Source organism: Cryptomeria japonica, chromosome 2, assembly GCF_030272615.1.
Source record: "Cryptomeria japonica chromosome 2, Sugi_1.0, whole genome shotgun sequence".
Classification (NCBI taxonomy): Eukaryota; Viridiplantae; Streptophyta; class Pinopsida; order Cupressales; family Cupressaceae; genus Cryptomeria; species Cryptomeria japonica.
The window spans coordinates 660,200,817-660,222,921 of record NC_081406.1 but is presented as its reverse complement, the minus strand read 5'-3'; the positions used below and the strand labels follow the sequence as shown (position 1 = coordinate 660,222,921).

The 22,105-nt window shown below is 37.3% G+C and overlaps 1 protein-coding gene across 1 annotated transcript; it reads right to left on the bottom strand.

Annotated features, from left to right (window-relative positions):
- Positions 1–119: 119 nt before the first annotated feature.
- LOC131055166 (phytochrome-interacting ankyrin-repeat protein 2) lies at positions 120–16,497 on the bottom strand. The gene is made up of 3 exons (XM_057989773.2): positions 15,650–16,497; positions 923–1,094; positions 120–670 (listed from the first exon to the last, which is right to left on the bottom strand). Exons 1-3 carry the CDS (start codon positions 15,776–15,778, stop codon positions 447–449), a joined length of 525 nt encoding a protein of 174 aa, XP_057845756.1. The 5' UTR covers positions 15,779–16,497; the 3' UTR covers positions 120–446.
- Positions 16,498–22,105: the final 5,608 nt, after the last annotated feature.

Sequence of the window (22,105 nt, the reverse complement as noted above, 5' to 3'; positions counted from 1 at the left end):
GTAACCAACAATTCAAGCATTGAGCTTAAAAACACGCAAATTTAATACTAAAGGGAAACATTTATTGCCACATTCTTGTATAACAAATTTTTGTTTCCTAACTGAACTCTTATTAGACATAGTACCAACAAGTAATTGTTTCGTTCATTAGTCACAGAGACAACAAAGACTGGATCTCTCCATAGTATTAGTCTATTAGGATAAGATCATTAATAGTCTGCCAGAAAACACACAGTTTTCATCAAACAATCCAAACTTCAACAAGAATTATTACAACACAAAATACTGATTTGTCTCTTTCATAGTACTTGGCAAGTATAATATGTAGATATGAGACTGCAGTGCCACATGTTCCGAAGTTTCAACAACATGAACCTTTTAAGAAAGAAAATCACGCAGATCACAGTACAATCTGGGGCAGTCCATATGAGATATCTAGATTGTTACTAGCCTCCTGAAATAGTTCCCTCGCTGCAAGTTCCCTCACTTGCAGAAGTACTGGATTCCCTTTGCGATTTGATCTCATAAGCCCATTCAAGTCCTGCACAGTAATGCAGGTCAGGATTGAATCTCCTGTCATTCATATCAGGAGGCAGAAAAGCCCCATTCTCAATCAAAAATTCAATAGCCTTCTTATTCTTCTCTTTTGCTGCATTGTGCAGAGGAGTCCCTGCATTTTAATAATGTGTATCGCCCATCTCAGAAATTTTGTCTTGTATAATCATATCTAAAAATAAAGTTGGTTTTACTGAGTAAATACTGATACTAACAAGTACAGAAGAAAAAACTGCAAAAGTTGATCCACAAATACTTCATACCCTTGACCTTTTCTTTTTTAAAGAAAGCCACAAGAAACCTTTAAATTGAAGATGGAAGACAAACCCAAGCCAATAAAAAAAAAAGTATAAGAATTAGTACTTACATCCACAACCACCCTTTGTACGAGCATCAATGTTAGCACCTCGTTCAAGTAGTTCATCCATCACCTTCAAATGCCCACCGATAGCTGCCAGGTGTAGAGGAGTAGCCCCAGGTGATTTGGGGCCCAATGAGACTACATTTACATCTGCTCCTTCATCCAATAGATGCCTCACCTACACATGTATAATAAGAGAATCTCTTAAATTTCGTTTAGCATAGAAAACAATATAAACAAATAGTGTAAGTGTTACAGCTCTCTATAATAGTGTAAGTGTTAGCCATGTTGTATCCAAATATTGCTCTATCTAACTTGAATATCTCACAAGCCAAAACCATGAATTGTCTCATTCATGCATCCTTAGTCACAGAGTTCAAATGACACCATTGGAAAATTCAAAGCTGTTAAATTAAATCACAATCTCAGAAAAAACCATTGCACTTTACCAAAACCATATAGAACAGTTTGATTTGATTCTGCAAAAGTTAGGTTATTTTGCTGATTCTTCAGTTTGATCCATTGTCCTAGTGGTTCATATACAAAGGCTATAACTGTATACAACTTAAGGTTTGATTGAACTAAGTTGACCGCAAATCGATCAAGTGCACTATATCAATCAAGGGCACAAGTGGTGGATTTGAGACAAAGGGCTAAATTGCAGATTGGGTGGAACGATTGATTGTGTTGTGCCTTGCTGCCATGTTCCTCATTGACTGCCCATGCTATGTTCATTCCTGTGATTTCTCAAAAAGTAATCTTTTTTAACCCAATTTTGGAAACATAAACTCTGACCAAGATAAATAAATTAAAAAAATGTATTCCTTACAAGACACTCTCCTTTGGAGAGAATTGAGAGTATACTTTAGTTAACTTTTAATAAATCTGTTTGTTAGTATTTGTATTAATAAATTTAAATATAACTTTGTAGTTTGTAGTTAATAACTTATTAAATTTTTTATAAGAACTATCATATAGATTTATTTTTAACTTAGAATAACTTATATTGAGCTCTATTACCTTATCATGCTAATTGAAATTTAAATATAATTTTAAAATACATATATTTTTTCTACTAATGCAATGCTGATTTAATCTTACTTGTAATAAACTTCATAATTTGAAATTTAAATTATAATTACATGTTATAATCTTAACTTAGTTAAAAGTATTAAAATTATTATAATTTTAATTATTAATACAACTTTTATCAAGTATTTATTTTTCTCATATTTTATTTTGATTTTCTATGTTTGGTTATTTTTTTGGATCAATGAGCTTTTTCCTAAATTTTCACCAAGGCTCAACCATACCTGTCCAGGCTGTAAAAGACAATACCCACAAACTAGCCTTTCTTATTTTTTAGCAATCTAAGAGTCATTGACAAATGAATCTTATTCTTCCTTTGATCTTTTCTCGGATTCTTCAACTCTATCCAGTTTGTTTCACGAGAAACCTCCGAATTCAACCCCAAATCCAGATCCCATCCTTTGGGAGTCTCATAACTTTCCAGCACATCCTTAGCTAGAAAAGTAGCAACCTTTACTAACATTGATTCTAGACTACTTATTTTAAGCGTCTGACCCCTGAAATGTTCTAAGAATTTCCCTTCAATTACAGAAGCCAGGGGCACTAAATCCAAGTCAGAAGCTTCAGCAAACTTTGCCTCAATAGACATAGACTGGGCATTAGCCTTAGATGAAACATCTGGAACAATCAATGATAATATTTAGCAACACCGTGTGTCTTTCGCAACATAAGCTAAAACTTCGCTACCTTGCACAGCAGTTGCCTTGAAGAATATTTCCGGTTATTAAAAGCTAAATGCTCAATAGAGAAGAAAATGGTGCCATTTTCTTCTAGTCTGTAGGTTGTCACCATCTTCAGTCACTGACCACCATCCTACAGGCAAACCCTTGTTAATATCCATTGCAATATAGATGCAGGCATAACTGGAGCAAGAGTAACTAGAAGTCACATCTGACATAAGGTGAATATTTTGGAGTCCATTACCAAAATCCTCAAAGGTTCTTAGTTTCCTTGAATTCCAATGGCAGGTAAGGCAATCTTATCCACAAAAAAGTAGAGAAAAAATATGGTGGATCAAAAGTATGAAACCAACGCTTAATGCAGAGAAAATCGCCCTGACAGTGCCACAGGCCAGCTTGTGGAACAAACTCTATCTGTAGTGAGTCAGATTCAGGAATGAAAAAACACCAAGCACAGGATTAAATAAAATTGCATCTTCCATGTTCTGTTTCCAATGCTCAAAGACCCATACATATCACATAATTTTGGCCATAATTTTGAAACTTTGAACATCACATTGTGCTCGAGCAGATGTTCTAGAATCTAAACAATGAAGTAGGTGTACTTCACGATGAACCCACCTCATCATCCAATTTAATTCTGTAGTTCCAGCAAAAGGTTGGAAGATTGCTGGAGTAGTCACACACACCTTGGCACTAAAAGAAACCCTTGCTGTGCAATTGGTTGCACGAGATTGATTTCTGACCATCATATTGAAAGAGACAATAACAAGGTTAGAGGGTGACAAGATAGAGGTAACACCAGCAACCCCAAGGATGGAGGAACCTATTACAACAGAACTGGAGTTTACAAGAGCAACCTGTAATGGCAATTTTACATGCAGGTGATTGATTGACGTGGCTCACCATTCCAATGAGATCCACCATTTTGCCATTGAGAGTCATGGAAGGACTGGATCCACCTAATGAATGCTTAGAGGACGAACTAAAACCTAAACAATGAGCAGAATCTCATACTGCAGTCATGCCATACAGAGAACCAAAAGCACACGCAAGATTCTCATCCGGGGGCAGAGCAAAGGAAAGGAATTACCAACAATTTTAAACTTGTCCATAGCCAAAAAGCTGAAGAGAAGGTATCCACTATTAGAGACAAGCCCGCAATTTTTAATGAGTAAATCAAATGATTTAGGGTACCCTCAAGTAAGCACAGAATCATGCGACAGAACAGAAAGCATCTTGGAGTTTTCCTAATTTCAGTTAGAACTTAGCGTTATATTTTATTTATTTGTTGCATAAGTTTTAATTTTAATAAGACTTCTTAATTTCAATTTAATTTTTTTTAAGTATTATACTTTATGATTGAAAAAATATTAATGATTTATAATATTTTGATTAGTTCTATGTTAAATTTAAATTTAATATATTTATGATTAATTTAAGTTTTTATCAAGCTTTACTATTAATTGAAAAAAAATTGATAGGTAAGTAATTTGAAATTATTAATATTCAGTTTTTGTTACATTTTATCATTGTGCTTTTAGAAAGTTTTTGCTATACCTTAATTTAATTTTTTAACTTATATCATTCAAACTTAATCCTGAATTTTATCAATTGATGAACTTGTTCCAAAAAAAATCTCACCAAACTTGAACACGGATCTTGTGACTTGGCATGCATCCAAACAGAGAAACGCATTGTTTCATTTCATCCATTATGTTTCCTTTTAAAACCTAAAACTGTATAAAAACAACCTAAAAAGGAAAATGGCAGAGAAATGATCGTAAAATAACTTTACAGTTTGGAATCCCAAAGTATGTATAGTAATTCACTTTTCATTATTCCAAAAACAGAAGGCAAGGGAAAAAATCAACACCTCCAGCAAATATGCAACCAAGGATTTCTGTTAAATTGTTAATAAATCATGAGATAAATTTGAACATCAATCCAATTTTACATCAAAGGTCCTGTTATTCAAAAAATCCCAATGTTTCCAAGATTTGGGGGGACATCTCCCCACCTTCACCACTAACCTGGGGACATTTTCAGGACATCCCCCTCAGGGAGAGGATATTTCTAGGAAGTCCCCCTCGTTTGGGGATGGCTTGAGGACTCAAAGATATCTAGGGGACTCCCAGGAGTTCTCTCAATCCTCCCTGGGACTTCCAGGCACCCCCAACAGCAAGAAAAGGAAAAAGTCAATATTTAAAAATAAAAAATAAAAAGTAAGTGTTTTTAATCTGCATGACAAAACCCTAACCCTAGGAATCTATGAGCCCCACCTAAATCCTATGCACTCACACAAAATTTATAAATAGGCATCTAAGCCTCATTCCAAATCACTCACAAGTTTTAAAAATAGTTAGGACTGTGTTGCAAAAAAACAAAATGATAAAATTGTGAAAATGGTGTGTGGGGTGAAGGTTTGTATGATTTTGAAGGCCTTAATTTGCACGGCCCCAAGACCCTATGAGGGTGCAGCCCCTCGACCCCACAGGGAACCCTACCCCCAAACCTTTACCCACCACTACCACACCCAAATCCTATGCACTCACAAAAAACTTATAAATAGGCATCTAACTGTGTGCTTCTGTTTGGTACTAAGCTATCATCCCCGGATTACTAGTATATCTTCTTAAGAAAATGTAATGTGCAGTTCAAAACATTTTTGCCGTGTATACATTCACGTCTAACTATCAGCAATTATACATATCCATAATACTTATATAAATGCACTATATCAGAATTAATGACTATAATAGCTAGCAGAGGATAGCTTGATGATCAAATCAATAAGACAATATTGTAATCGAGGTTGATAGTGTATGAGAGAAAGAACACACACAGCATTATTCCTCTTCTAACCTAAAGAGTTACCATAAGGACACGTGTGTGTGTGTGTGAGAGCATTCTTCCCCTTCTAACCTAAAGGGTTACCTTAAGGATATATATTTCCAAATACCTATGCTTGAAGTTTTTTATGTTACTGTGCATATGATGGTTTTCATAAGCATGCATGTTAATTTATTTTTATGAAAACAGAGGTGTAAAATCATTTTGTCAATATCCAGTTTGAGAAAGTGATGTGTGAACATAATGACCACGTGTACTTAAATGAATTCTTATTTATAAATCTTTGGCCAAAGTAATGCAAAAACACTGCTTGCATTGTCAGTTCACCGTGTCTAAAGCTGCAAACTAATCAAATGTATCATGCATAGCTATAAGGTATCTAGAAATTGTATGATGATTTATATGCATTAGTACACAGCATTAGTTCTTAGATGGATTCTAAATAAAACAGTCGGGTGATGCTCTCCCTCTTGCAATTGTATGCCACAGACTTGGATTATTGAAGACAGATTTGATTTCATATGACTTGTATTAATTATTAAACTTGGCATTGTAGTATCATATCTGATACATTGATTTGTATTATTAATGAGATATGAATCTCCTTGTGCAGTTGAGGCATGAAATGATTGATTTCTATAATATTCTAATTGTCAGCATGATGTCCCTAAATAAAATGTGATTCATTAATGTGTTATTTCTGTTAACAGCAAATGGGAATTTCACTGATTTATACATATCTATGTTGAGTAAATACTAAAAACACTCTTTAATTTTTAATATTGCAATAGTAAAATTAGCATATCCATGCCGTTTTCCATTTAGTTTTTGTTTGACTTGGCGGAATCTCTTTTTTTATTTTATTATTTTAATATTGCACAATGAATATCTATCATGACATTGAAGCACTATTTTTAATTGTGATGATGGTTTTGTTTATTATATGACACTATGTGCTATTCTGAAATAAATTCCTGTTTATAGGCTGCTAATAGGTATATATTTGTGATTTTTATATATTTTTTGTACAAACAATGAAATATCCAGTGTTCCACGGCCATTGGGGATGGGGAGACGGGGGGACGGGCTTCGGGGATGGGGGGACAAAGGGCAAAAGTTGTGGGGACAGGGGGGCTTGGGCCTGGAGAGGGGGAAACGTGTTTCCGTGGAACACTGGAAATATCCCAATAAAGAATTCTAGATTTTTATATGTTTTTGGTACAGACAATGAATTCCATGAGCTGGTTTAGCAAGCAATCAGCTTCTGAGGTGTTTCACTCAACGTGGGGTTAAAACTATTATTGTCTCTTGCAAAGCCTTAGACGCCTTTCTAGACTATATATATCATTGTTCCACAGTCATTGAGGACGGGCTTCGGGGACAGGGGGACAAAGGGAAAAAGTTTCGGGGATGGGGTACTTGGGCCTGGAGGGGGGGAAACACATTTCCATGGAACACTGTATATATATATATATATATATATATATATATATATATATATATATATATATATATATATATCAGAGAAACGGGAATCGCCCAAAATCGCCAAGTTTGGCCGATTTCTGAGTCGAGTCATGCTCACTGAGTCCAATGGACTTGGACTTGGACTCGGACAAGTCTGGGTCAAAAAAGGGCCCAAAATTGCCGAGTTTGTCGAGTCCTGACTCCCAAACTCGGCCGGCAGCATGTAACTTTAAGGTAAAAAAACACAACTTCTTATATGTTTTGAATTGATATTTTTTGGTTTATATTATGCTTTGAGCCTAAAAGTGAACTTCATTTCATTCATTTGGCAAAATAGGAGGAGAAAGGTGAGATGTGAGGAGAAATAATAGAAAAATAACACCCGACGCCTGTATAAAACAATAAAAGTCTTTTGGCCTCGTGGGGCGCTGCCCCTCGACCCCGCCCTATATCATGATGGGGAGCGCGCCAAGGGCACTGCCCTTGGACCCCACAAGGGGTGTTGCCCCTTGACCCCAACTTGAAGGCACTGCCCCCAAACCCCCGTCGTAAAATTAGGGGAGAAATTGCGCCGATGAAAGAAGGGAAATTTTAACCTCCGAGTCTGATTAGGCTCCAATTCCATATAACAACATATACTTTCATTTGGTGCATCAGGAGTTGGAAAGGAAGAGTTTGCATCTCATTTGATCATATGATGACATGGATTTTGTAATATCCCCAATTAAGCTGGGCCGACCCAGCCAGTGTTTAGATTTAGTTTTTTAATGGGTGGCCGACTTGGTGGGCGCCAAACTCTTTTATGATTTTGAAATTTGTTTTGTGGCCGACTTTGGGAGGCCTTAGGTTAGTATTTAAGGTTGCTAGTGTTTTCTTTTTGGGGGGAGGAAATAAAAAAGAATAAAAACGTTCTGTCTGGCCTGAGAGCGTAGCTGCTCAGCCTCAGCACTCAGGGTGCGTAGCCTCTCCTGAGCCAAATTCATAAATTATCTGCAAATTCTCATTCTATATTAATATGCTAGTAACTCTGGGTTTTTTTACAATGATCCCTGGTTAGTTGTACTGCGAAAAACTCTCTCTTTAATTGCAACACCAAGGTTGATTGTTACAATTCCTGCCCTAGCACATTTCAGTGGTATCAGAGCGAGGACTCTCTGCCAGCCTGTGGAGATGTTATGCGATTGAGTCAAAGAGATCAGCGTGCTCTTGAAAGAGAACGAAAGAAGGCAGCCGCAAATTCGTCAGGGATAGGAGGCAGCGGGTAATAAGATGGATAAGGACAAACAACTTTTCAATTTCATAAAACAAATGCAAGACCAAATGACCAGACAGCAGGAGCAGAATAACAAGTTGATGCAAACAGTACTGCAGACTATGAAAGACATTGGTAGCAGATCTGCATCCAACAATGGGACGGAAGGCAATGGTTCCGAGTCACAGAACAAAGGCACACGCCCTACACAGCCTTCATTCATACCCAAACAGGTCCTTAGCAATGGAGGCGAAGAACAAAGGCTTGCGGAAGGAGATCTTGACGCCAGCATGGAGGCTTATATGAAGATTGATCCAGAAATAAGACAACAACTCCCATTTATCCAGTTTCACAACATAAAGAATGGATCAACGGGGAGTCAAACGAACCATTTTTTCAACAGGGATTTGCAGAATAGGATGTCCAGGTTGACACTGCCAACATTTGATGGTACAGAAAAAGGTTCAGCACAAGCATGGATTCAAAAGTTAGACACCTATTTTTCTCTCAGCCCCATGGCAGAAGATGAGGCTATCAAGTTTGCAATGCTGCACTTGGAAGGTTTAGCTCACGAATGGTGGCATCACGGCTTGGTTACTCAAGGGTTCAGGCAAATAACTACATATGCTGAATTCACCCAGAAATTGACAGAAAGGTTCGATAGGAAAGATCCTGAAAGCTACTTCCAGGAGCTCACTAGGCTCAAGCAGATAGGCACTGTGGAAGACTATGTGGCAGATTTCCAGAGGCTTGCAGTTATGGTGATGGATGTTTCAGAAAAAAGACTCGCGTTCTTCTTCATCGAAGGCCTATCAGAATCAACACGAGGCCTAGTAAGGGCTTTTGAGCCAGCCACGTTAGAAGAAGCTATCCGAAGGGCATTAAACTTGGAAGACTCCACCAAGAAAGGGAAAATGGGAGTCAAGAACACACCAGCAATACAGCCAACCAAGCCTGTCTTTAAAACCAGCCCGGCCAATCAACCACCCAAAGTTCCTCCTCAAGGGCCTCATGAGATGTCAAGAAATGAACTTCGGAAGAAGGGGCTGTGTTTCTATTGCAAGGATAAGTGGACTAACAATCACAGGTGTCAAGGAAGAAGTCAAGTTTACTACATAGAAATACTCCCTGAGAACGAATCCAAAGAAGATGAATTAACCACCAATGAAGAAGAGCAAGAGGTGGTAGTTGAAGGAGGTAACATAGGAGGTACTTTGGCAACACTGTCAGCAGCTCCTCGATACAAGTCATTCCGAGTTAGAGGAGTACTTCGAGGACAGCAAGTGACAGTTTTGATAGATGGAGGAGCTACTCACAACTTTATTGACACTAAGACAGTGCGCAGAATGCATTTGGAGACAGAGCAGTTTGAAGGGTTTGATGTTGCTGCCGCTGGAAGCATCCTTACCTGCACCACTCGTGTGAACCAGATGGAGTTAACACTTGGGGGCATCAAAATTCGAGATGACTTCTATGTTGTGGACATAGGCGATATCGAGGTAGTCATAGGAGTTCAATGGCTCCAAACATTGGGAGAATATAGAATCAATCACCGTACAATGGAGCTTAAGTTTGAATGGGACGGAAAGGAAGTTGTCCTCAAGGGCCTTTCACAAAATGGGCCTATGATGGTTTCTGTCAAAAGAATGGAGAGATTCTTCCGAAGAGAAGAGTTAGCTTGGGCAGCTGAATGCTTGATCATGGATCCACGTCCAGCAAAGGAGGAAGAAGCTTTCCCTGCCGACATTCAACAAATTCTGGATAAAAAGAACAAGGTTTTTCAAGAAATTCCAGCAGGGTTGCCACCTGATAGAGGCTTTCAGCATGTGATAGAACTCGAGGAAGGGGCCAAACCAGTTATCACCACCCCATACCGACACCCACGAATGTATGAAGAAGAGATTGAGAAAGCCATCAGGGAGCTGTTGGAAATGGGGCTCATAAGGCCAAGTTCAAGCCCCTTTGCATCATCAGTTGTATTGGTCAAAAAGAAGGATGGGACGTTCCGGATGTGCATTGATTATAGAGCCCTCAACAAAAAGACAATCAAAAACCGTTACCCAATTCCCAGGATCGATGAGTTGATAGACGAATTGCATGGGGCAGTCTATTTCTCCAAGATTGATCTACGTTCTGGGTATCATCAAATCAGAGTTAGAAATGAAGATGTGCAGAAGACTGCATTTCGATGTCACTATGGGCATTACGAATTCTTAGTAATGCCATTTGGGTTGACCAACGCTCCCGCCACATTTCAGTCTTGCATGAATCAAGTATTCAATCTACAGCTGAGGAAGTTTGTGTTGGTTTTCTTTGATGATATTCTAATCTATAGCAAGACTTGGGAGGAGCATTTGAGACATATAGAAGAAGTATTGGATATTCTCGAGAAGAATTCTTTCTATGCCAAGATGTCAAAATGCGCATTTGGGATGACAGAAATCCTATACTTGGGCCACAAGATTAGCGCACAAGGGGTTAGCGTAGATGAAGAAAAGATCAAAGCAATTCAGGAATGGGCTGCACCCAAAAATCTAACACAGCTGAGAGGATTCGTGGGCCTATGCAGCTACTACAGAAGGTTTATAAAGGGTTTCTCTCAATTAGCAGCGCCATTAACCCATCTACTGAAGAAATGAGCATTTGCTTGGAGTGACGTGGCTCAACAAGTATTTGACAAACTCAAGAAGGTAATGAGTTCATGCCCCGTTTTAGCTATTCCAGACTTTACATCTCCTTTCATGTTAGAATGCGATGCTTCAGGGGAGGGCATTGGAGCGGTGTTGATGCAAAATAAGCACCCCATTGCTTATGAAAGTAGGAAGCTCACCAATCCAGAAAGGACTCTCTCTATTTATGATAAGGAGATGTTGGCTATCATGCACGCCCTTGCGAAGTTCAGACAATACTTGGTATGTGGGAAATTTGTAGTGAAGACAGATCATAACAGCCTGAAATATTTCCTAAATCAGCGAGATTTGAACGATCGGCAGCAGAAATGGGTGAGCAAACTCCAAGCTTACAATTTCGATATTGAATATGTTAAAGGCAAAAATAATATTGTGGAAGACGCTCTTTCTAGAAAACCTCACCTCTGTGCTATGACTGATATATCTGCTGATTGGAGAGTAGGAATTACAGCTGAATATGCTAAAGATTCATTTGCTAGTGATTTATGGGAAGGTAAGATTGTTGATGACAGATACAAGGTAGTTGGTGAACTCATCTTCTACAAAGAGCGGATTTACCTGGTACCACAATCCAAATTTAAAAACCGGATAATTAGAGCATGTCATGACACTCCTCTTGCAGGTCATCCCGGATTTTTCAAGACTTACAAAAAGGTGAGAGAGCGTTTTGCATGGAAGGGGCTCAAGAAAGATATTTTGCAGCATGTGAGGGAATGTGCAACATGTCAGCAAAATAAAACTGAGCACGTCTTTCCAGCGGGATTATTGCAGCCCCTACCCATTCCAAATCAGAAATGGGAAAGTATTTCCATGGACTTCATCGCAGGCCTTCCAAAGGTGCAAGGTAAGGACTGCATCTATGTTGTGGTAGATCAACTTACCAAATATGCACATTTTTATGCCATTCCATCAGACTTCAAGGCTCACCAAGTTGCAGACTTATTTATGAGAGAGGTTTTTCGTCTTCACGGGCTGCCAAAGAATATTGTGAGTGACAGGGATAGCCGGTTCATCAGCATGTTTTGGCAGGAACTCTTCCGGTTGGCCCACACAGAACTAACTCCTAGCACCAGCTACCACCCCCAAACGGATGGGCAAACAGAGATCGTAAACAAATGGCTTGAGGGATACTTGAGGAACTATGTGACAGGGCAACAGATGGCTTGGGTTAAATGGTTACAGCTAGGGGAATTTTGCTACAACACCACACATCATATGTCAATCGGAATGAGTCCGTTCAAAGCACTCTACGGTTATGAAGCCATCTCCTTCATGAATTTAATTCTTGCCGACAGCCATGTCCCAAGGGCTAAAGATTTGATCCAAGAAAATGTGGATATCATGAACGCCTTGAAAGAGAACTTGCAGTGTGCCCAGAATCAACAAAAACTTTATGCAGATCAGCGCAGGACTGAAAGGAGTTTTGAGGTCGATGATATGGTCTATGAAAGGCTACAACCATACCGTCAGTCATCGCTTAAAGGGAATGGAGTAGAAAAATTAAAGCCTAAATTCTACGGGCCATTCCGAGTCATTGGCAAAATTGGGGAGGTCGCTTATGAGCTCGAGTTACCCCCAAGAAGCAGAATTCATAACATTTTCCATGTGTCATGCCTAAAAAAAGCGATTGGACAGCAGATTATTCCATCCAAGGAGCTGCCGCCACTTGACGATGAAGGGAAACTCATCCTTGAACCTGAGACGGTGCTTGATGTAAGGGAGAAGCGGCTGAGGAACAAGATCATTCCAGAGTACTTGGTGAAATGGAAGAACCTTCCGATTGAAGACGCTACCTGGGAAGGGGTTGAAATTTTCGAACATCCGAGTATAAGGTTGCTTGAGGACAAGCAACCATCTGAGGGAGGGGACTGTAATATCCCCAATTAAGCTGGGCCGACCCAGCCAGTGTTTAGATTTAGTTTTTTAATGGGTGGCCGACTTGGTGGGCGCCAAACTCTTTTATGATTTTTGAAATTTGTTTTGTGGCCGACTTTGGGAGGCCTTAGGTTAGTATTTAAGGTTGCTAGTGTTTTCTTTTTGGGGGGAGGAAATAAAAAAGAATAAAAACGTTCTGTCTGGCCTGAGAGCGTAGCTGCTCAGCCTCAGCACTCAGGGTGCGTAGCCTCTCCTGAGCCAAATTCATAAATTATCTGCAAATTCTCATTCTATATTAATATGCTAATAACTCTGGGTTTTTTTACAATGATCCCTGGTTAGTTGTACTGCGAAAATCTCTCTCTTTAATTGCAACACCAAGGTTGATTGTTACAATTCCTGCCCTAGCACATTTCAGATTTTTTATTCCATGAGTTTTGTAATATTGTATACATTTGACAATATTTATATATCTATGTTTGTTATTTCCTTCAGCTTCAATTTGTGTTTATGCTTATGTGATTGATGTATACTTGTGATTAGCTTCTATTTCATGATATTATTGGGTCTTTAAGGTGTATTTAATAAAGGGTGCATGAAACAAGTTTTAAATCTTTAAAAATCTCTAAATTTCTTGAGTTTTTCACTTTGCTGAGTCCAGCTGAGTTTTGACTCCCGAGTCAAGTTGGCCTTGCCGAGTCTGAGTCCCGTTTCTATGATATATATATATATATATATATATATATATAATGATGTATATTTAAAATACGATTTTATTGTTAATGAGGCTGGTAGGCAGTAGAAGTCTCTAGAACCTGTATAAGCAATCACATTGCAATTTATGCAATCGATTTTAATGGCAATACAATCAATAAAGTTAAGTCTGTGGTCTTGTTGAGATGCTTGGCTGGCCAAAAGAGAAGGTACAAGGAAGCCAAAAAGAAAATGGGGCTCAAGAATCATAATAGTAGCAAATAACAGGGAGTTTACTGAGAGTTGACAACTCTCAAGTCTGAAGCATTCGGGATGTAATAATCGTTATCAAGGCTTATTTTGGAATAATTTCCTTTTTCATATGCATCATGAAAAGAAATTAAAAGAGTAAAGATTGAGCAACCAATTATGGTAGAAGCTTAGATGAGAGGGAAGGCCAGAAGCCGATTTCAGAAATACTATGAGACAGGAAAGACAAGATAGGGTGGTAGATATAGAAATTCAGGATAATTGGCAATCTAAGACCTAATTTGCCAGTATTCTTCAAGTGTGGTTGTATTGTCTACTTCAATCAATACAAAGAATGAATCTTCTTACTACATTTTCAGGCAATGGATGAGCTTTCTGAGATAATTGTGTGTTGTTTTCCAAAATAGCCTCTAGATTTTCACATCAGATTCTCAGTACATTTTAGGTTATCTATAAGGACAAAATTTTCCAATGGAGATGTAAGTGAAAAATATTATTTCGAAAAAATAACTTTGTACTCCAGAATACAGCTTTGACTTGTGGATTCTATTTGCTGGCTACATATAATTCTTGAATGATCTCTGTGATATTACAAGTTGTAGAAAATTTGCAAACTTGATTATATTAGCTGGATAGCACATATTATGAGGTAAGATTTTTTATTGCATTAGCTCAATGGCACATTTGTAGAAGCCTGGCTTATCAAACCAGCTATTAATAACTTGGTCTAGAAGCCTGTGTAAGAAATCTACACTGCTTTTCTTCAAGCTTTGCATATTTTGGTATGTTAATGTAAATTTAAATTTTTTCCTCAGCTAAAAAATGCATCCAAGTTCATAAAAGGAAAACTTCATAGCAACAGGTCACCACATCACACAAAAATGAGTATAATGATGCATAAGAATGCAATGAACTTTTAGAAAAGGTGTGTTCTTGGATAGAAAATATAGCAACATACAAAAAACAAAAAGTTAAATAATTAATCTGTTGGTGTGCATTTACTCTTTCAATAGATATTAATCATTATGTATACAAACATAACTTCTGACATACAACCAAATCATAATGTTATTAACTGGCGAAGGTATAATGAGATTCTAAACACTGTTTGAAAGTTTTGTTAATGAGGAATGCAAACCACATTCAAATTCTCAAGAGCAATATTGTGGATCAGAGAGTGTGATTTGAAACATTGATGCAGAAATCAAATACACAATTTTACAGAAGCAGAAATCAAATACACATTTTTTTCCCACACACTTATTGCATAATCTCATGGACTGTGAAAATCTTATGTTCATTGTTGCAGTGAAATTGCTGTTGCAACAATCATAGGTTTTCCTAAAAGCTAGTTCTAAGCTAAAGCAAGCCCAATTTAGATATATCTAAGTTTGACCCAAAGATAGTTCCTAACATTATCCAAAGTTCGAAAAAAAAAAACTTTAAAGATTAAGTTTAAACACATAAATTCTGGATAAAGTAAAATTCCACACAATGCATATTTTAAAGCTACTAAACTGTCCTAAATAGGAAATAAAAGTCCTTAAAGCTGATATTCGTCATAGGGGCAAAAAATTGACCAAAACCAGTAAAACAAAATTAATATAAGTATTAGAATTTCCTTGTTTTAAAAGTTTTTCTGTTTTTAAGGAGTCGATTAGATTTTGGCCAGTACTCCGATTCTCAATATTATGGCAAAAGCCCAATTGAAAAATTGAACAAGACCAATGATATCCTCACTTAAATATTCCGTGCATATTTATCCAGAGACTCTTACATATTTAGGCACAGCTACCAATCCATTCTCTAATATAAACAAGATGAACCCTTTCAAAGTGACATATATAAAAGAACAGAAACTCACCAATTTCAAATCGCCTTTACGAGCTCCAATATGAAGAGGAGCCCAACCCCTGTCATCTATTTCATGCGGATTGGGCATCGATCGCCTGCGTGTCAACCTTCGAAATGAAAACTGCCTTTCTTGAGGCATGATACTCCCAACCCAAATTCGATTCAGCAAAATGGTATTTTCTCACCAGAAAAACCCAAATTAAAAAGAGGATCAAAATTTAACTTCTTCAAACCCTAATCTCCTCCAAGGCAAAGTGTCTGTCGATGTTGCCCTCCAATAAAGAACGCGGATGGAAGGAAACCCTTGCCCAGGTACTTAATGAAATGTAGAAAACCAAAGCCAGAATGGGTGTGTGTTTACATTATCTGATTTCTTTCAAACAGGTTATAGAAAATAACTACTTGGGCATGGCGAAGGGATTGAGGCCTGGTCCCAACACACGCAAATTCTGAAGAGCAAAACCTGCCACGATCAGATTCGCCAGGACGGCCGCGATAAACATTGCTCAAAACCCTTCTAAATCTTCAATGGGGTGAAAAAGCTGAGGAGAAAAGCTACTGATTGGGAAAGCCTTCAAAAATTAAGGGGTGCACCATATTGATTGGAAATCAATGGCCTCTAACACAGATAATTGCCTCTAACACAGATAATGGCTCGTAAACTTCTGCACAGATGATTTTGCGTCAAAAGATAAAGACGCCGATGCCAAATTTGTAGAAGTCGTAACAGTCGAATGCCTATCTATTACAGATTCACAGGCTATTCCGGTCGGAGAGGGAACAACGCGAGGGTTAAGCAATGCGCAACTTACTCGTTTATATATAGTAATTGTAATAAACAAGAAGCCATAGTTTTTTTTAAATGAACTCTTACATTAGCTGAGTCTTTACCCTATAACTTGAGTGTTTGCCGATAACTTTTTTTCTTTCTTTCTTTTTTAAAAAAAATATAGAGGAAAGGGTAGATTAGTCTAGCAATCTAGAATTTAATAAAGTGAATTTGAAATTGATTAGTTATCAAATAATTCAATTGAAGAGAGTCAAACTTAAGATCTACATGGAAAAACCTAAAATCTTCATTTGGCTATGTTAATTACTAGAATGATTGTCTATAAAGTATTAAAGTATTATCATTAGTACTGTTTTTGGTCAAATATAAAATATTCTTAAAAGGAAAATATTTTTTCTTTTAGGTTGATTACATAATCGATAATTTGGATTAATCGATTATATGAAAAAGATATTGGATGTTATGATAATTTGTAATAGTAATTAAATAAAAAAATACAAACAAAAATAAGTATATTTAGTTATGTAATTGATGAAGATAGAAGATTTTATTCAAAATTGAATTTGGTAATGCCATATGATTAAGAATAGAGAATGTGAGATTTGTTAGTTGTCTTAGAATCGAAATATTATTTTGCCTCAATGGAGCAATGAATATAAAGAGCAAGTGTAAATCTACAATTATGTATCTATTATGTACCTGCACACTTGTATATAGTACTTGTAGACTTGTATTCTTTATTTTGCTATATAGATCTTCAACTTCTTCTATGTTTCTTAATATAAGTGGACTAGCAATATTTATAAATATCTTTGTAGGGTTGTTGGCATGTTACAAGGGGACATGTTCTCCTAGGTCGATCCATGGAATTATGTATGTGTAATTGAAAAAAATAATCCCCAATCATGCATATGCTCCTATGAGTGCACGTGTAGCACTTGATTCTTTTTGATGCACTAAATAAAGTGTGTAAAGTGAATGATAATTGAATAACGGTCTCAAATCGTGGATATTTAAAATGAATACATTCAATGCCTTTAATTATGAGGATATAACAACTCATTGCACAAGTATATATTTAGTTGGCCCTAGGTAGAAAGGGCAAAGGTGTCAAACTATTAAATTTGAGTTTAATTTCTTAATTTAAGTATGATGAATCTATGACCATGAACTAGTCTTAAACTTGAAAGGGTTTAAATCCTAGTGGATAAAATATGCATAGAAGCATGTGCATGCATATCATGGATAGGAAAATAGGACAAATATATAAGAATGAGTAAGCATATGGATAGGATGAAGGGTAAGCATACAAAATTATGTGTAATGAGTAAGTGGATAACATGAGGTAAGGAACCCAACTTTACATAAAATTATGTCATTTGTCATTAAGTCAATCTATCAAGGAACTCAAAACAGAGGCAATATTAAATACAAAATGACATGGGTATACAGTTTTCAACATTATAGTATTATATTAACATTTTGTTAAAAAAATATTTCGCTAATATGTACTATGCCTAGGATTAATTAATAGCGGTGATGAAGTTGTTTGGCAAACAAAGATGTGATAAAAAAAAAATTTAGTTGTAGAATCAATTCCAACGTGTACAATTTTCAAGCATATTCAAGCTCTTTTCACTATTCATTTTAGACTCACTGACATTTTTGTCCTAAATGTAAATAGTCTAGTGCTTATATGACATAGTTATGTGTAAGAGTTGTCATTTGTCCTAAACTTTATATGTGCCTAGGTCCCACCCTCTAAGGATTCAAATCTAGCCCTTAATCTTTATATTCCTAGTCTTGAGTCAAGATTGTATAAGTGGACTTAAACCCAATAGAGGACTAGAAGTGTGATGTATTAAACACTAATTTCAAAATTCATACTAAACCATGGACCCAACTTTATCTCAACTAATCACTATTGGTGAACTCACACATGAAATATTTAAATTTGTATGTTAAGATTTTGTATAAAATAAAAAATTCCTAGATCATTTTTATCATAAGCTCATATCACATTATCTTTAAAAAGAACTAAATAAATAATTTAGTAACAATTACATCATCTACATTCACAAGGACAAATGTACATAGTATTTTAATTTTTCTTTGCATGTTTTTGAACTTGTTCAAGCGTTGTTAAATCAACATATAGGACCTAATTATCATCAAGTCATGGATTATCCCTTCTTATAATAGGTTTTATTGGTGCTTTTAGATCCATTCAATCTACATACACATAAGTGAATAAGTTCTTCAAGATAGTAATTTGTCATGATTATAATTATATTAGAAAATTGATAATATAATTAAAATAATATTTCTTATAAGAAGATTATTTAATCAAAAGCACGTAATTGTAATGGTGGGAAAATGGTGAATGATAGATCAAGAAGGAAACTACCCTTTCCCTCAAAGAGAGATGAGAGTTTCGCTATTGATTACCACTCAAGTACTTTTCACCATGTTACATTAGAAAGAGGAGAGGATAATTCACTAGATTCAATCTCTCCACATGAAGATGGTAGGCTGAATTTTGAATGAATTGGGAATGATAAATTGATCCCCTCTTCCTTGTTTGATTGGGAAAGGAAATTGATTGAATGATGTAGTGCAAAAGTGACAAAGAATTGATTATAACTTGAGATTGGGATATGGGATGAAGTTGTGCACCTGGATCTGGTAATAAAATGTCGAGACGAAGTCGCCCTACAAATTTGAGGAAAAGTTGTTTGGACCGTGGCGGGAATGTACACGGTCCTTTGAAAAATCCACGAAACGAAAAGGGTTTTTCCACCTTTGCAAATGAAGTCTGAATCCAAAAGTACAGTTGTACACCTGCAACCTACACACAGAAAAGAGAGGAAAACGGGTTGGCATTGGGGGTTTACCTTTAGGTCAAACCCCAGTTTTTGAATTAACCAAGTAATGAAAGAAAGTACTTTCAAGTAGATGTAAATGAAATACTGAATTGTAAATCACCTTAAGGGAGGTTGTAGTAGCAATGTTGATAGAAATGCTTATGTGGAATTGAATGTTGAAATCAATCTCCTCTTCAATGGTTGAATCCTTGGCTTGAATGCAACACCTAGCCTTGAAGGGAGACTCGAGAATGCTCAATGCTGGAAAAGAATGCTTGATTGCTTATGCAACTTGAACATATCCAACTTCGACCTCCCCACTTATGCAAATGAGAGGACGAATGCCCCCTTAAATACATGTTAGTGGATCTGATTTTCATCACAAGCCGACATCGAGGGAGTTTCCTGCTCGATGCACAACCAATAATGCAATCCTAGGAAGGGTCCTGCCCCAAAATAGGGCAAGGACAGGGGTGTCACGTCCCTGTCCAAGGGGGGACAGTGGCACTACGCCCCTGTCCTACCCCTTTCTCCAGGGCAGAGTGTGGACGGGATGATGCAGAGGCCAAGGAAGAAGTTATTTCCGCAAGCTGAGCAATCTCTGGTCTTCGATCAGACTAGAGGATTTGAACTCACGTGCGTGAGGACCCTAATGCAGTCAAAAATTGCTAGGGTCACAATTTTATGACACTACATTTAGCCCCCACTTTAGTGGGAGTGTGAGTGTATGTCAATATTGTCGGTAAAGTACAAGGAAACAAGATTAAAAGACTTTTACCACGTCAAGGAGGCAAGATGCACCAAGCCCCTATTGGACTTAGGATCTTACGACTTCAATTGACAAAGTAAAAGGGAAGATCGAGAAGGGGAGAACCATGACTGCTAGTAGCAAATTTCCCTTCACTATGAGTTGTGAAAGCAAGGATACTAAAGATTACAAAGCAAACAAAGCTCACTAAGTAATTCTAAGCATCACAAGAAGGAAAGTATGAGCGGAGTGTATGCCCCCACGTTAAAGCGATCGCATGTGCCTTATCAGGAGCGATTGCTTTAAGGTAAGATACGCCCAAGAGAGAGAAGGAAGGGATCACATTATCACAAGGATTTAGGTCCCAATCGAGGCATAAACCCAGGGATAATACACACAAAACACGAGGTAGTGTCGCTTTCCTCGGGGTCAGTATGTTGTATGATAACTCATGTATATTATGTATGTATATGCATATAATAATCTTCATTCCCTAAAGAAGGACACTACCTTAGAAGAAAGGGAAGAGAGGATGTCTTTTGAGTCAACATGAAAGAGACCAAGAGAAGATCTCAATGCTTTGCATCGTCCCCAAGTAGACATTAAGGGAACAACAGAAGTACAGGGATACACATAGAAGAATGGTCACAAAAGAGAAAGAAAGGAGAGGGAGAAAGATTTGCAGTGCTAACATTGCTAATCTAGCACAACATTCGCCTCTTGATCTTGTTGATCACTATTTCGGGAAGGCGAGCAACATGCCAGATGAGCGATATCAAGCACAACAGATGGAGCTATCACAAGATCCAAACAAGGACTATGCTCGTGTTGTAAGTCACTTTGTTCGATTCTAGGAGATAGGATTAGGGTTTGTGAAAACTCATCTGATAAATGTTTGTCCACATCAACATACTCATACTCACTGTCAAAAGCATTAGGAGATGTATTACCATTATGAATAACATTTTCACCCATTTCTTCATTAAAGTTTAGAGCAAGAGGAGCAAGAACACGAATAGGAGTAAAACCATCACATGTTTTATGCAACTTATGATTTGGAGATGTAGGTTGAACATTTTTCTTAGGAGAAAAGGGAATCATGTCAACTGTTGGAGTCTGAGGAGATTGAGTATTTTGAGGGATAACTTTATGAGCTCGAACACGACATCTTCATCAGCGTTCTCTTGCACAACGATTATGTTGAGTCTTAGTGGAAGGCTAAGAAGGAGGAGGAACACTTGAAAAAGTAGGAATGTTTCTTTTCTTGATAGTTGAAGGTTTAGGTTGAGGTCTTTTAGGTTGAACAATAGGAGAAGTAGGCCTCTTCTCTCAATAAGAGGAAGGAGGTGGAACTATGCCATAGAAAGGAGGAATATTAGGTGTAGGAAGGAGACTGGATCCATCATGAGGAGGAGGTATAGGTCTAACCTTAGGAAGAATATTGTTGTTCTCCTTAAGAGAGGGTAAAGTCACATCCATAGGGGTAGGTGGCCAATCTTCCTTAGGAGGGAGATTAGTTCTATCCGAGAGGGGAAGAACCTCATCTTGAAGAATAATAGGAATGTCAAGTTTTGGTGATCTAGGTTGACTTAACGATAAGATCATATCGTTCTTCCATTTTTAATAAGATTGAAAAAGAGCATCGCTCCTTAATGGAAGAGATTGAAATTTTTTAGGCCAAAAGAAATCAATAGCAACACCATGGCTTCTTTTGGATGGATGAAATTAGTTATGGTTCACAGTTATGATTTCTCCATTGTGAGGAAATTTAAGACACTTGTAGATTGGAGAATCAATATCCTTCATAGAAGATAGCCAAGGATAGCCTAACTTCACACAGAATTGCTCAAAAGATGGTATGATAACAAAGTCAACATCTGTGGATTTAGTATGGACTTCAACATGAAGAGTGATAGAGCCAATGGTAGGACAAGAGAAGCCATCAAATAACTTCACAACCACATTAGAAGCATCATAGATTGGTTTAAGTAACCATAAAGTGAAAAGATACTCTTCAGTTATGACATTAACCATGCAAGAGGGATCAATCAGGGCACCACGGAA